Source organism: Uloborus diversus, chromosome 6 (genome assembly GCF_026930045.1).
Source record: "Uloborus diversus isolate 005 chromosome 6, Udiv.v.3.1, whole genome shotgun sequence".
NCBI classification, from domain to species: Eukaryota; Metazoa; Arthropoda; class Arachnida; order Araneae; family Uloboridae; genus Uloborus; species Uloborus diversus.
The window spans coordinates 92,261,789-92,277,707 of record NC_072736.1 but is presented as its reverse complement, the minus strand read 5'-3'; the positions used below and the strand labels follow the sequence as shown (position 1 = coordinate 92,277,707).

Below are 15,919 nucleotides of genomic sequence, written 5' to 3'. Positions count from 1 at the left end.
GGAAATTCTCCCCACCACGTTTGGTGATATTTGCAGCAACCCTGCTTTGTGAGAGAAGGAGAGATAAGAATTTCTGCAGGCATTGCATTTTTCGTTCGCCTTGCTTCGCACGTGTTTGTTGTGTCTTTAGTCTCTGGTGTTTCTTATTTCTCATTTGTTTATTTTCTTTAATGGATGGAAACAAACGATCGACGTCCCCTCTTCCCGAGAGTCGGGCTAAAAAAAAAAGTTGTCAGAAATTCAGAGACGTTTATAGTAAAGAGTTTCCTTGCTTGGAAAAATCCAAAATATCGGAAAATATGGCGTTTTGTACGATTTGTACAAAAAACTTCAGTTTGGCGCACGGCGGCCGCGACGATTGTCGGCGGCACGTTTCAGCGAAGTCGCATATTGAAAACTCCAAGGCGGTGCAGAACACCAAAGAAGTCTCTACTTTCTTCAGAAAAAAAGATGAAAACTTGGAAGTCATCAAAGCAGAGTGTCTTTTCACTCGCTTTTTGATTGAGCATAATTTGCCCATTGCTACTGCAGACCATTCTAAACAGCTGTTTAAGGAAATGTTCCCAGACTCAAAAATAGCGCAGCAATTCACTTGCGCTCGGACTAAATGTTCGAAGATTATAAAAAACATGGCTCAGCATTCTGTTGCGCAAACCGTTTCCGTTTGCAAAACACAACCATTTTCCATAAGCACCGATGGCAGTAATGACTGTGGAGATAAGAAGCTATATCCTCTTCTTGTGACATTTTTTAATGAGCGGTCTGGAAAAGTGAGTACGGAACTGTTATCCCTTCTAGACTGTACTGATAACACAGGTAAAGGAATTTTTGATATTATAAATGATAATTTAAAGCAAAAGGACCTAACTTTGGACAATTGCATCAGCTTTAGTGCTGACAATGCATATACTATGATAGGGAAAAAGAAAGGTGTCGCATCTTTTTTTTCATCAGAAAATTCCTCTATTGTAATAAGAGGCTGCCCATGCCACCTTTTACATATTGCTGCAAAAAAAGCATCTTCAATGTTTGAGGTGGATATACAACTGTTTCTAACAGATATATATTTCTTTTTGGATAAAACCTCCAAAAGAAAACACAATTTCAGAATGCAACAAGAACTGTGTGGCCTAGAGAAACCACATAAAATACTAAAGTACACGTCAACAAGATGGCTTTCGCTGTTAAATTGTGTGGATCGAATTTTGGAGCAGTGGGAGCCCCTGAAAGGTTTTTTTCCCGATGAAACAAATAACAGTTCAAACAATAAAAGATTCCAACAAGTACAACAGGCCTTCAACAATCCCATGTTTAAACTAGTTCTCCTATTTCTCCAGAGCACCCTTCCATTATTTATTAAAGTTAACCTTCTTCTCCAGCAAGAGGAACCTCTCATACACAAATTAAGAAGAAATTTGCAACAATTATTTTTTGACCTATTGGTAAGATTTGTCAAGCCATCAGTTGTTTCAGATAATAGCACAGAATTTGATTTTTCAAACAAAAATTACATGAAAAAATCCCTACAAAAGGAAGATGAAAACATTGTCATAGGAGTTAAGACAAAGATGTTTCTCGCAGAAAGTAATTTATCCAAGCAAGATGCTGAAGTATTTTACACTCAAGTTAGAGATTTTTACACGACAGCTCTTTCCTATATTTCTGAAAAGTTGTTAGGAGAACTTGAATTTTTAAAACATGCCGAGATAGTTGATGTAACAATCAGAGACAAAATTTCATTTTGTTCTGTGATTTGGATGGTAAATCGTTTCCCATTTCTGATTCCATCTACAGCACTCGATGATTTGGAAAATGAATTCGTTCATTATCAAGCAGATAAATTTGAATCTATTCACCTTACTAAAAGAATAGATGAAATTTGGAATGAAATTTCACAGCTAAAAGATTGCAATGGAGCTGTGGTATAAATTTTTGTCTTCAATTATGTATGCAATTTTATCTGTACCACATTCAAATGCTTCTAGTGAACGACTTTTTAGTTTGGTTCGAAAAAATCATACAGAGTTTCGCCCAAATTTGAGCACTGAAGTATTGGAAGCTCTTTTGGTGCAGAAGTTAAAGATGTTTTCTTCTCAAGAGGCATGTTTGAGAAAAAATTCTCAAAGGAAGAATTGATGTCAGCAAAGCAAGGCGCAACTGTAGCTTCTTCCACTTGCAGCTAATTCAAAGGAAACATGGACCGTGAGTTCCAGTCTAAACTAGAAAAGGACTCTTTTTTTTTTTTTAGTTTGAATGTTAAAATTTTTAACAAGGATTTTTGTTGGGAAAAAAAAAAAAACTTTCGAAGGAGGAATTAAAGTCACCACAGCATGGTTTAACTATCCTCTGTTTGCCTTGCAACAGATTTCTAGAATTCATGGACTCGGATTAAAAAGTTCAATTGTTTCATCTTTTTTTTTTCCTTTAAAGACTTTGCTTTAAATGTGTTTTAAAATATCTTGAAAAAATAAGCTGTATTAAGAACAGTCATCCTCATGTGAAAAAGGTATGTCATTTAAAAATTTTATATTAACTTTTGTTATTATTTCTGTACATATGAATAAATATTTTGAAAATTGCTTTAAGCTTTTCTGCCATAGCACACAACATTATTTAAGTGGATTCATAATATTTAATATTAGATTCATGAATGCTCTTGATACAAAAAGGAAATCATACTTGCATTAAGCAGTGAAGAAATTCAAATTATTATCCAGTGTATATTTAATTCCATAATTTCCTCTTATAATCTTGATGAACAAGTTTACTTGGTGTAATATATATAACCTTTTAATTTTCGTCGTCGCTATGTATTTGACTTTCGACTTTTGTCATAGCGTTTGTCGGGAATTGTAAACTACTGATAAGCACTGAAAACTACTGAAAATTTTTTGAACTTCTACTGAAAGCTTGAATAAGAGAGTGGCATCTCTGGGCTACCAAATAAAGCAGCATTCAGTTTATAAAAAACGTAGGACTGCTAGGCAGGATAGACGCTACGAAATTTTTTCTTGCACAAACTAGAAAAAGCCAAGCCATTTTACGGCATGAAATAACGTACTTTATCAATATTTGAGAAGAGACTAAATAGAGCCATTCCACCGTCACGTGGGGGACAAAAATACGCTTAAATTTCATTAACATTTCGTCATATCTCTTAATATTTTAATGCAACAGGGGTAAACAATTTTTTTAATCTTTACATTTGATACAAAGATACTCCTTACACAGTTATATTTTTATTAAACAATTTTGTTATTTAAAATAAAATTTATTTACATGCGTCACGTGCGGGACATCCCAAGTCAACCTCTGGTAACTTGCTTATGAATAAGCTAATATTTTTGATCTTTTAATACAGCCAAGACGAAACAAATTGTAGATTTTTAAAGCTATGGTTCCAACGTAAAAGAAAAACATTTCATTTAGTTTAGAAATAATTATTTAAGCCATTGAAAAAAAATATGTTTTTGCTCATTCCATTGAATTTGGTCATTTGTCCCGCACGTGACGGTTCCTATATTTCATAAAAAAAGACAATTTTTGAAGAAAGCTTTTGCTTAAGAAGTGACACACGCGTTTGTGATTTCTTAAGCAACAAAATTTTATTCATCATCCTTTTAAATTATTATTTTTTGTGAAATGTATGAAGTGTCACGTGCGGGACTAAATTACCGTTTTCCGTGGAATGGCCCAATAGAAGGGTCAGAAATAGTGGGACAGTAATTTTTATTAAGTAAAACAGGTGGCTCTACCCAAATAAAATGATAGACGGTTTTATCCCCAAGCAGACTGACTAGTCCAAAAGTAAACAGGTGTAATGAGCTTTAACTCTTTCAGAATAGCAGAGGAGCTTTCATAATAGAATTGTTCGCCTTAACCGAAACTTTCATTTTGAGCTACATAATATCAGTGACATTTTTAATGCAATTAAATAGTAAACCAAACTAATTTAACAAAGTGTTCGTTTCGTATTAACTGTGATCATATTAACAGAGTTCAACTGTATTAAGGTTAAGACGTCACACTGGCTATGATGACACTTTGTAGACAGTCCGAAGGAGGACATGCTAACTTGGTTCGACTGTATATGGATCACACAAATTTTTTAAGTAGTTAGCACTTGATATTTTCTAATAAAAACATAACTATAAAAAAATCAGTTTCTATTTTTTAAAAATCAATTGGTTCTTTTTTTTCCCTAAAAAACGGTAAAAACTGGATTTTTTTTTACACTGCTCCAAATTTTCGAAAGTTCTCTAGTCTTGTGTCAGTTGTAGTCATAGCAATCAGGACAATTTTGAGTAAATTTCAGTTTCATGGTTACAGTTTCTCTCTAGAAAACTTTTAATAATTATGTCTGGCATTCCTTTCATATTTGTTTGTGTTTGCACATTTGTGAAACCTGAGAAATATTAACTCTTGAATATCAAAATATCTTATTAATGTTACCAGCTAGCATTTGCTTCAGAAGTTGAGTGTTTTAAGACTGTTCCTTGGTCGAAGCGAAATCGTTAATACAGAATCAGTTTGTATATTACAGTGTTTGTGTTTGCGTGCTGTAACGGTTTTTATACAAATTCCTCGAAAAGGGACACAACTTTTACGTAAATTCAGGACCCGGGGACCCAGAAAACCCAAATGAAAAGAACCAAAATGCCGAAGATCTATTTAGTCATTGTGCTTTTACGCATTAATGACCAGAGGAATCAATCAAAAGGAATAAAAATGATCCTTAGTCTTTATCCACTATACAAACACACCCCTATTGCTGATCAGTCTAGTTTTAGGAATGGGACATAAGATTACAGTGACCTCCTGCCGAGCTCAAAGAACTCAATATTGCTTGCTCAATCATAGTCGTTGAACTGTATTCTAGGAATTAGTTGGCTATTTTATTTTTTAAAGATGATGTTATTGCTTTCGCTTTTTTTCTAGCAGCTTTGTATTTACTAAGTAATTCAGAAAGAAAAGTATTGCATGATGTTTTCTAATCAGTTATGATTTATACATTTTTAGATACTTCAGTATGATATGTGGAATGTTACTCCATCAGATCGTTGGAATTGGGCAGAGTTGAAAGAAAAAATTTCAAAGTAATATGTTTGTTACATACTATGATAAAAGCTGATGATAATGTTTGCTTGCTGAAATTAATTTTCCTTTCCTTCTTTTGACAGGCATGGTGTTCGAAACAGTTTATTACTTGCGCCTATGCCGACTGCATCAACAGCACAAATTCTTGGGAACAATGAATCAATTGAGCCTTATACTAGCAATATTTATACACGACGAGTATTATCCGGAGAATTTCAAGTAATTTGTGCTATTAACTTTCAATGTGTGTGTTATTAATTGCATGCTTTCCTTTAAATCGCAAAGGTTTTTTTTTTTTTTAAAGAAGCCGGAAAAAATGGTTGAGCTTTTGTTTGACGGAAAATAAATATTCAGTATAGAGTGTACTTCTTTTTTTCCAATTTTGGTTGTGTGTGGGGTGGAGGAGTTATTCAAAGTTATAAAACGAATTTGTTATACAAACTAAGTATAAACATTTTGGTTACAAGTTAATTTTGAAATTCAAAATATGAAAATTAAATTCTGATAAATTGGCATCAGCTTTTCATAAGAAGTTACAAATACAGGTAGTGAAGATAAATCTATTGTTAACTGTTTACTTTTATGATATTAATTGCAATAAAATTCAACAGGTTACCTTTTTCACACCCAACAACTTTTATGATAAAGAATTCCTCACAAACCTATTGTTGTTCATCAAAATGCACTGTGTGGTTTACTCAAAAAAAAAAAACTCTTCATCTTTAATAACTGCATATGAAGGCAATTTCGAATGTAATATGTCTTGGCATGTTTGTAAATGTTTTTATCACAGTGCTCATGTGGTTCAGGAAAAGCCTTTAGAACTCTGGGAGTTAGTAATATTCCACAGATCTATGACAATGCAATCTTGCATAAAACCTGGAAAAAGTACACTGACCTCAACTACAAAGAACATTAAATTTTTTCATACCTACTTGAAATCAGAACTTTTCTTTTTTTTTTTTTTTTTCTTTTATTATTATTGTGTGTATATTTCTTGGACATGGGCCAATTTCCTTACATTTCAGTGTCTCATTTATGAATCCTCTTATACATGCAATCTGTCTTTGGGCATATGTCCTTCAAATTTACTTAAATTTCACAACATGAAGTTTTATCAAAGTCAGGGGCTAATAATCAAGTGTGCTTTTATGTAACATTTACCCGCCAGTCCATATTTCTAACTGATTTCAAAATCCAACTGCATTTGCTTACATAACCCTCTCTCATTTTTGTCTACTATGCGATTCTGCTGCTTACACATTAATAACATTGAGTTAACAATTATTTTCAACTCATCTGTTTTATTTTTTACTGATAACTTACATGCTTATCTCTTTGCCACTCCCATTCAAAAATGTCTATCCATTTACAATGATAAATGCCAACGCCACTTGCTTAATATAGCCTTAATAATACCAAAGATATAGTTAATACAGATTTAAGTGTTAAAAACGTTCAAAATAGTGAATGATTTCTGAAGTCATGGGACTTACTTCTGAAAAAGATTAAACTGAACTCTAGAAAATTTGAATTACTCAAATGCAAGGATTATTTTCAGTATATTTGAAAGTTTTCACAATTATATCTGTTATTGTAACTGTGAAATAGTGTCACATTATGAAAGAAATGTAGCTCTAAAAAGTTTTGTTAAGAAATTATTTTGGAGAGATATTATTTCACAATTATGAAACAATAGTTTATTAATAAACGAACAAACAGTGCAATAAGAATTGCAAAAGGAATAGTTTTTAGAAAGTTGAACTTGCAAGTATGTTACATGCACTTAGTTGAATTAACGAGACTTGATTTACGTATTTATTATTTAAAAGAGAATAATTTTTTTTAATCATTTAGAATTTTTCTAAATTGCAGGGATGAAAATCTTCTGCGGATCCGCGATTTTCCACTTTTTGTATTATTTTCATTTCCCGGCTGCCAAGCATTTTCAAGTGATTGATCGCGATCGCGTTTTTTCCATCAGGATTTTTGCTGACTCACGTGTTCTTTCTAAGGTAGAAAGAAGAAAGGAACTTCGTTTCGTGACGTAGAAAGCATCAGCGTTTATGCATTTTGAAATCCAATTGCATCCGCTTCCATAACACTCGCTCATTTTTGTCTACTTATGCCATCCTATCACTTAATCCTTTATAACTTTGTGTAGACTACTATTTTCAACCCTTCTTGTGTGTATTTTATTTTTTATTGAAGACTTTTACGCTCATTGTTTTGCCACGTCCATTTCACAGACTTTCTAGCGATCGCGCAAATCCCCCTCACCTCCCTTCTGCCCCGACCTTCCCAACAGGATTCTTGCTGAGGCACATGTTCTTTCTTGAGTAGAAAGAAGTACTTTTTGTTGTTGGTGAAGAGGGTAAAAGGAGTGAAGGGGGAAATAATGGAGAGTGGCGGTGTTGGGTGCAATCGTTAGATGTAGCTTTTGAAATCCGATTGCATCCGCTTCTGTAACACTCTCTCATTTGTATCTGCTATGCCATTCTACTGCTTAGACATTAATACCTTTTTGTAGACTAATATTTTGCCCTCCGTTTACTTTATTTTATTTTTTTTTTTTCTTTTATGAAGACTGCCATGCCCATTCAAAAATGTTTATCCTATTCCATTCGAGTTAATTTAAGCCAAAATCATTCTTCAAATCTAGTTTTAATGCTTATCAGGCTTACCAAAGATATAGCTCTTGAAGATCTTAAGAAATTCAAATTTATTTTAATTGTACTGTGCTATTTTATTATGACAGACATGTAAATATAGGAAGTTAAATATGCTTATGTTCTCAAATCATGACAGTGTTTCAAACTTTTTTATCAATTTAAAAATAATAATTTTTATTCCAGTGCCTAAAATGACCGTCAAAGCTCAAAAAGTTTTAGATTGGGTTTAGTTTTTTAATGATTTTTATAGAATATATATACCCAGCTGCTCCACAAAATTTCAAAATGCTCCTCAAATTGTTTCTCCAAGGTTAGCTACACTGATAATGTCATTTTGTAATTATGGTGTCCAGTGATTCAGCTTGTATTAAGTGTTTTATTATGTGGAAGTTGTATAGCATTAGATGTTAAATTTTAATTTCACCTGATTTGTGGGCTACGGGAAATTGAAAGTGGTAAATGGAATTGATATATCTGTTAAAATCTTAAATAAATGCGAGCTTACTCTATTTATTCATTTGTTAGCATTTCTACTAGTAAAAAATTATTTATCTATTAATATTTAAAAAACAGTACGGTATCAATATAATTTCGCATAATGTAAAAATTATGCACATACTCAAATTTTAAGTTTTGCAATTTTTCCTCTTTTTTGACTTTGGGCTGTTTTCATCCCTGAAATTGATACCTAGAGAACTGAGGAATTCCCCCTCCCTCCCCAAACCCAGAATTTGTGCATGAATCCTGTATTATTTTATTAATTTTATTGTAGACTCACATATTGCTTGTGAACTTAATTTGATTCGTATATAGAAATAAAATTCAAAAGAGTATAATAAATTTCATAGGAATTGGCATATTTATGAGCTCTACTTTGAAAATATTGCAAGAGGATTTTAAATAATACCGTACTCATTAATGTACAAGACAAGTTGCTTTATAGAAACAATCCTTGCAATAGATATTATGTTATTGCTGAAAGATTTAATTTTTCCAGAATTTTTTCACGCCTGTAAAAACGGATACCTTTTCTTTCCTGCTTAGATAGTAAATCAACATTTGCTGAATGATTTAACAAGTTTGAACTTATGGGATGAAAACATGAAAAATCGTCTTATTGCCAACAATGGTTCCGTTCAGGTAAATATCTGTACAGTAGTACTGTAGTTTTTTTATTTACACTCATGTTTGTGAAAATTGCAGCAACATGAAGGACTCATTGGAAAGGGATTTATTGCACACCAAACGAGTCCTTCATGTTGGAAAGGAATTAATTCCACATATTACTCATAGTGCTACAAATAAACAATCAAAATTACAGATCAATGGAATGAAAATAAATGGCGTAAATTTATATCGAATGTTGCTACCCTGTGCGAACCTGTACACATTTTGGCATTGAATCATAGAGGTTCTGAATGTGACGATTAGGAATAGCATCGCATATGACTTTACTGAGAAGCCCAAGTTCATCCGTACCAACTGCTGGACGAGACACATGGGCGAGTCTTTGACCAAAGCAAACCGAGACATGCTTGCTAGGGGTCATTTCCGGAGAACGGGCAGACCAAGGAAGTAGTAACCTGTAGTGTACCGAAGAACACTTGTATGTTTCATGCTACATGTGGACATACATTGTTCTGCTGAAACACTGCATCAGGAATGCTCTGACCTATAAGACTGGGTGACTGGATAGGGTTTGGGGAATCTCCTTCGGAAAATGTTTGAAATTTTAGACCATCTTTAAAATGTTGGGAATCCTCCCAGCACAAATGTTTAGAGTTGAATTCCTATAATCAAAATTTTTTGCTTTCTTCAGTGGTGTAAGGGGGAGAATTAGTGTTTAAGATTCCCCCCCCTCCCCCCAGAAAATTTGGATATTTGAGTCTTAAATGTGCAGTTGTCTTTAACATTGGGGGAAGAATGTAGTTCGTTGAGTCTCACCCGGAAGTTTTTTGAAATTGATGTTTCATAGAAAAACAAGTTTAGATAATCTTTGAAGATGATAGTAGAAGCGGGTTCACGGAATCTCCGCTGAAATTTTTCTATTTAAGTTATAAAAATGCAATTTTGGACTACCTTTGGTGGCGTAAAAAGATGGGGATAGACTTCCTCCCTCCCCTTATTTTGCTTTGTTAATAATCTTTTTTTTTTTAAATATGTTGTAAAACATCCTGACACACTTTTTCTTTTCCAAAGACATTTAACTGTTTTAGTTTCTTCATAATGAAGTTTTCAAAAATTTGTCTGTTTGAAAAATAAACGCTTTTAGCTCCCAAATAATAAAAATTTTTAATGCTTTGGCCTGAGGTGATAGTTAGCAATGATATCTTACATAATTTTTTCCTTTTTATTTAAATTTAAATATCCAAGCTCTTGAATTTCTTGACGCAATTTTTTTTTTAAATTCATTGGCCTATTCACAAACATAAGTGTATATTCTAGATTGGTGTTGTATTGTTCTGGGTATAGCTAATGCTAATTTTTTTGATAATAGTTATTACAAAATTGGTTAAAATTTTGCTGGAACAAAATTTTGTTGTACCGATACAGCTAATATTGACATAGTTCCTGTGTAATTCGAGTTATGGGTTACCAAAGTCTTCCCTAAAATGTATTTTTTTTTTTTTTTTTTTTTTTTTTTTTTTTTTGTAAAGAACTTAGTTAAAACAAGATTGCACTATATTATTGATAACATTAAACTAATAAAACTGTTAGAAATGAACGTCAACCTTTGACAAGGTGTAAAATAAGACATTGCATATTATATAGTTTCAGTCATGTAGATATTTTTTCATCCATGTGCTTCTGTTTGAAAAAATGGAATATGTTGATGTGGTATAAAATTCAACAAATGTTTTTGTTTTGTAAGGAAGTGTTAAATGTCTAATATTTCTATGTTTTTCATTTAAGAACATTGATGGAATTCCGGAAAATCTTAAGAAGTTATATCGTACTGTGTGGGAAATTTCTCAGAAAAATATTCTGAAAATGGCTGCGGACAGAGGAGCTTTTATTGATCAAAGTCAGTCCTTGAATGTGCATATAGCAGAACCGAATTATGGAAAACTTTCAAGCATGCATTTTCATGGTTGGGAGCTAGTAAGTAAAAATATTATTTCATTTTCAATACTTTAGGATTTAAATTCACTGTAGGCTGAGTGCTTTATTTTAATCTCTGTTATTGTACCAGGGTTTAAGCTGGGTTCAAAGATTCTTAAGCATAAAAGCTTAAATTGAGAGAATAGTTTTAGCAACATGCTAAAATGTTACACATTCTCATATTATTTATGCCTCAGAGTGTTTCATCGCCAGTTGGAAAATTGAATTCATATTTCATCTGTGGCATCTTTGAAGAAATAAGTACAGCAGGTATATATTTTATTTAAACGTAAAATAAAGGAAGGAAAACACGTGATTGGTTTTTAGAAAGTTGCCGTCCCCTCCTCCTAATAAAGCAGTTATTGGGCGGGCATAATGCCGGATAAAACTAAGTGTTATTGAACTAAATAATAGTTTGAACATATTTGCTAAGATTTAAAAAAGATTAAGTTGGTCATCGCCATGCATGTTTCCTCTCTAGGATCTTTTTTTTTTTTTTTTTTTGGAGCGAAAATACATTGCTTTATTTTTGCAATTGAGACAGTGTTTTTGCATCTTGGGAAAAGTGCGACCGTAGCGGAAACTCTGTATTGTACAGTCAATTTTTGATACATTAATAATGATTCATCCCTCCAGGGTTCGTACGGATCATGGAAATCCTGGAAAGTCATGGAAAAAAAATTAACACATTTCAGACCTGGAAAAGTCATGGAAAATCAATATTTTCGTTAAAGGTCATAGAAATTTATTTAAAGTCATTGAAAAATGTCCTGGGCAAAAAAAGCAGTAGCTAAAAAAACATGAGAAATCTTGAATGATCTGACAGTATTGCATATTAAAACTGGAAAATTGAATGATTCTAAAAGCAAATCTGAATTTTCAAATCCCATTGCATCCACTTCTGTGGCAGCCGCCTGCCTTCTTTTGCAATGAGATTTCACTGCTTCGACATCACTAAATTTGAGTTTTCCATTATTTTCATCATTTCTTTATTTTATATTCTGTGGTAGCAATCTTAGACATTCTTAATTTCCCACGCCCACTCAAAAATCGCAATTCGATTGCATCCGAGCATGGGTGCAAGACCTTCCGTCTTGGACAAAATTTCCAAGACGGAGGTCGAGACGGAAAGAAATTCGAATACTTTCTTTCAGTTTTTACTTAAAAAAAGAAAAGTTGAGTGTTTGACTTAACATGCATAAATGAAAATTATGTGCGCTCTTAAAATGTCTTAGAGTTGAATCTGAATCACCGATTGAGAGTGATTGCTGACGCGATGAAATGTTTACGCCACAGCAAAGGGCATCCACATACCAGGTTACACGGGAACTATCAGGGATTTTGAAGGTTTTAATGAAAATGAGAATTTTAGAAAGAATCGCTGGGGGGGGGGGGGGGGATTTCAAGCTGGTTTGAAACACCGATGAGTAACCATTCCTGAATTTTTGAAAAAAACTTAATAACTAAATTCCAATGTCATGCAATCTAACACTCGCTAGAATGGAAATATGGGAGGGGGGGTGGAGAGAAAGAAAGTAAATGAGAAAATAACGGCAGCACGAGTTTGCGAAAAAACGGTGCTCTTGCAATAAGTCCGCAAATTAACCCACGATACTGAGGTCTTAAAAGGTTTATATTTTGGACAATCTAAGGGGGAGGGGGCTACTCAAGGGCTCCAGTATCAAACATCGGAAATATGAATTGAAAGCCATTTTTGAAGCTTGGAGTGGTTCGGGATTTCTCCTCTGCTAACTCTTAAAAATTTAAAAGTCAAGAATGTTTAAACTGTCTTTAATGATGTAAAAGTGGGGAGGGGGAGGTTTAAAAAAAAATCGAAAACTGGAGTCTTAAAAACACTAATTTAGGCAATCTTTGGTCACTTTATGAGAGATAGTTTTGGTGTCCTAACATGAAAATGTTTTATAGCTGATGTATTAAAAACTATTTGAGGCTGTACTTAAATGACTGAAGAGAAAGGGAATTCGGGACTCTCTCCCGAAAAGTGTTTGTAATTGAAGTCGTAAAACTTTTAGGCTGTCTTTGGCAATGTCAAGAGGGGGGGGGAGGGGGCTCTCTTCAGGCGAAATTCCGAAACTGGAGTGTTAAAAGCGCAACTTTAGACCGTCTTGGGGTTCGGAGTCCCCCTTCCCCAAATAATATTCAAAGCGAAAGTATTCAGAACTCAGCTTTAGGTAATCTTTGGAGGACTTAAGAACAGGGAATTCAAAGGCTTTCTCTCAGTAAATTTTAGAACTTAAATTCTTAAAACTTCGGTGATGAAAAGGGGGAACCGAAAATTTAGGGAACTTAGGGGAAGGAGTTCGGGGGGGGGGGGGCTCTCTCCACCGCAAATTTTTCCATGCTGAGGTATTAAAATGCTATTTTGGCTATTTTTGAGTGAAGATTTAACGAATTCAAGGGTCTTTCTCGAAACATTTTCGAAATCGAAGTCTTTAAACTTTCGGTTGTCTTTGGCGTTGAGGGGAGGGGAGTTGCTCTTTCAATAGAAAAATAAATCCTAAACACAAACTTGCACTACCTTTAGTAAACACAATGAAAGGGGGGGGGGTATTCCACCGCCCAGCCCGAAATATTTCCGTTCCTGAAATTTTAAGAGCTCTCTTTTGCGCTATATTTGGATAACTGAAGGGTGTAGGAAGCTTCTTTCAAAATGTTTCCGAAATTAAAGTATTTCAATTTTTAGGCGGTCATAAATTATGTTTTTAGGTAAGGGAGGTGCTATTCCTAGAAAACAATTTAGAAACTGAAGCATTAAATTTAGGGCATTTGTGGTGAACTCAGAGGAATGGGTTTGGGAGTTCTCTTCCGAAATTTTTTTGATGCTGAAATATTTAAAACACCAGTTTAGGCTATATTTGAGTGCCTTAAGAGGGATGTGATTTGGGGGCTCTGCCTGGGGTAAGGATTTAGTTCTCCTATTTCTTTTTTTAATTAATAAACATTGGAAAATGTACCTCGTATATTTTTTAAATATATCTACTTCACTGAAGCGGTTTTTTTTATTCTAATTTCACCACCTGCAATCTTATTGAAGAATTCTTTTTCAAATGAAGACTGTATGGTAGAATGGTGCCAGTTCATTATCATTAGTCGCCCATACTTCTTCCCCCATTTTTCCTCCTTTTCTGTTTTGTTGGCGCTACTTTGGGTAGACTTTCCGATCAGAACTGATTTGTGTTAAAATCTTTTTTCCCAAGCGATTTTATTGCTGCAAGAAAACTGTTTACGATCCGGCAAAAAAGTAATGGCGGGGAGCTGCGAACGCTTTCACCCCTAACGTTATCCAACATCGTCTAATATTGCGTTTTTGGAACTTCAATTTCGAAATATTGTCGAATGAGGTTTTCTGAACTCCATCCCTTCGATAATGCATTCAAAAAGATTATAAACGTTATGAAAGATGGAGTACAATTTCGTTTTTAAAGCTTCATTTTCGGGGAGAGCCCAAAGTGCCCCCTCCCTTCCTCTTCCTTTAATATTTTTGAAGGTCGTGGTTTTGGGACTATCAGTTTAAAATAATCGATTTAAGAGTCCCTGAACCCCTCCTTTCTCTGACCTTTACCAAAATGGCCTAACATTGTGTTTTTTGCATTTCAATTTAAAAAAAAATCTGGGGGACAGCCACCTGACAGCCCTTTAATGGCGGTTTTTAGATTTTTGGAATTGTGATATCAAAACGCTTATACAGTTGACCACCCTTGTAAGTTGACCACCTGTCTATGTTGACCGCTTTTGTCAGGAACGGAATTAGTCCTATCTCATATAATGAAGGAAAACCTCTGTAACTTGACCACCTTTCTATCTTGACCACCTGTCTATCTTGACCACTAATGTACGCCAAATTTGGTTTGGAGTACTGTAAAAAAACCTTTGTAAGTTGACCACTTGGTTTATTTTCTTAAACTTTCTTCAGCAAATTATTTTATTTTATTACCTATTTATTTATTTATTATTAGGTGTCAGTAGAAAAGTTTCAAGTCTTTTCTTTCAGTTGCAATATGTTGTGGCGACACAGGAATTGCGCGACAAAGAACAGGCCCGGATCTATACATTTCGGCCCCACCCCTGCTATAAAATATGTAGGGCCCCTCCCTAGTGGCCAGCAGTATCTATTTATAAAGTGAATAAGACTTAGTGCTAGTTTTTTTCTTATTTTTTCTTCAATTTCTAGGGCCGTTAGCTCCTTTAAGGATGCGGGCCCTCGCATTGCAGGTACGCAGATCTGGGCCTGCTAATGAGTTAAGTTACATATTTCTGGTGCAAGGGATTAAGAGATAAGACATTTTAATTGTGCCTTTATGAACTGGGAGAGTCGAGCTTGTTGCTCTTTGCTTTGTGCCTCTTGCTATAAGTTTTACATAAAAAGGCTTCAAAAAGAAAGTTAGTTGAACTTGAGATTAATAAAAAGTATGAAATATTAAAATTAATTTAAAATGAAGAAAGCCAGAGAAAATTAGCTGGCACATATGGAATTTCTAAAACTACAGTGTCTAATATAGGGACAAGGGGAAAAATAACAAAATTATTTGAATAGTATTTTTAATTATTGTTTCATTTTCAATGATATTAAACAATGAAAGTGAGTTGAACAGAAAGAATAAGAGTGAATTACTTAAAAAAATGAGTACATGGTGCAAGAAATGACAAAAAAAAAAGCATTACCGCCCTTTATAAGTTGACCACCTACCTAAGTTGACCGCCAAAGTACTACACCGCAAGTGATCAACTTACACAGGTTTTACTGTATATTACAATTTAAAGGCTTAAAATTTTAATTAAATACAGATTCCAAAACTGGCATTGATGAAATCGACAACATTTATACACATAAATTTTTCCTTAAGCACGCAAGGGGGGGGGGGGGGCTGAAAATATTTTCAGTCTTGAACACATCACCAAACTTGCACCCATGCATCCGAGCTCATTTCAACTACTTTTAAAACCTTTAGAATTTATCAGAGTTTATCTTAATTTGCTGAAGGTTTTAGGAAGTAATTAAACATGTAATATAATACAGAAATAGGAGA

At 33.9% G+C, this 15,919-nt stretch overlaps 1 protein-coding gene across 1 annotated transcript in view; it reads left to right on the top strand.

Annotated features, from left to right (window-relative positions):
• Positions 1-15,919, top strand: part of LOC129224733 (ribonucleoside-diphosphate reductase large subunit-like) — a 54,000-nt gene that overhangs the window by 32,663 nt on the left and 5,418 nt on the right. Inside the window, exons 11-14 of the mRNA XM_054859281.1 lie at positions 5,020-5,096; positions 5,181-5,316; positions 8,814-8,909; positions 10,683-10,871. Of these exons, the coding sequence (XP_054715256.1) occupies positions 5,020-5,096; positions 5,181-5,316; positions 8,814-8,909; positions 10,683-10,871 (498 nt within the window). The remainder of the gene's footprint in view (positions 1-5,019; positions 5,097-5,180; positions 5,317-8,813; positions 8,910-10,682; positions 10,872-15,919) is intronic.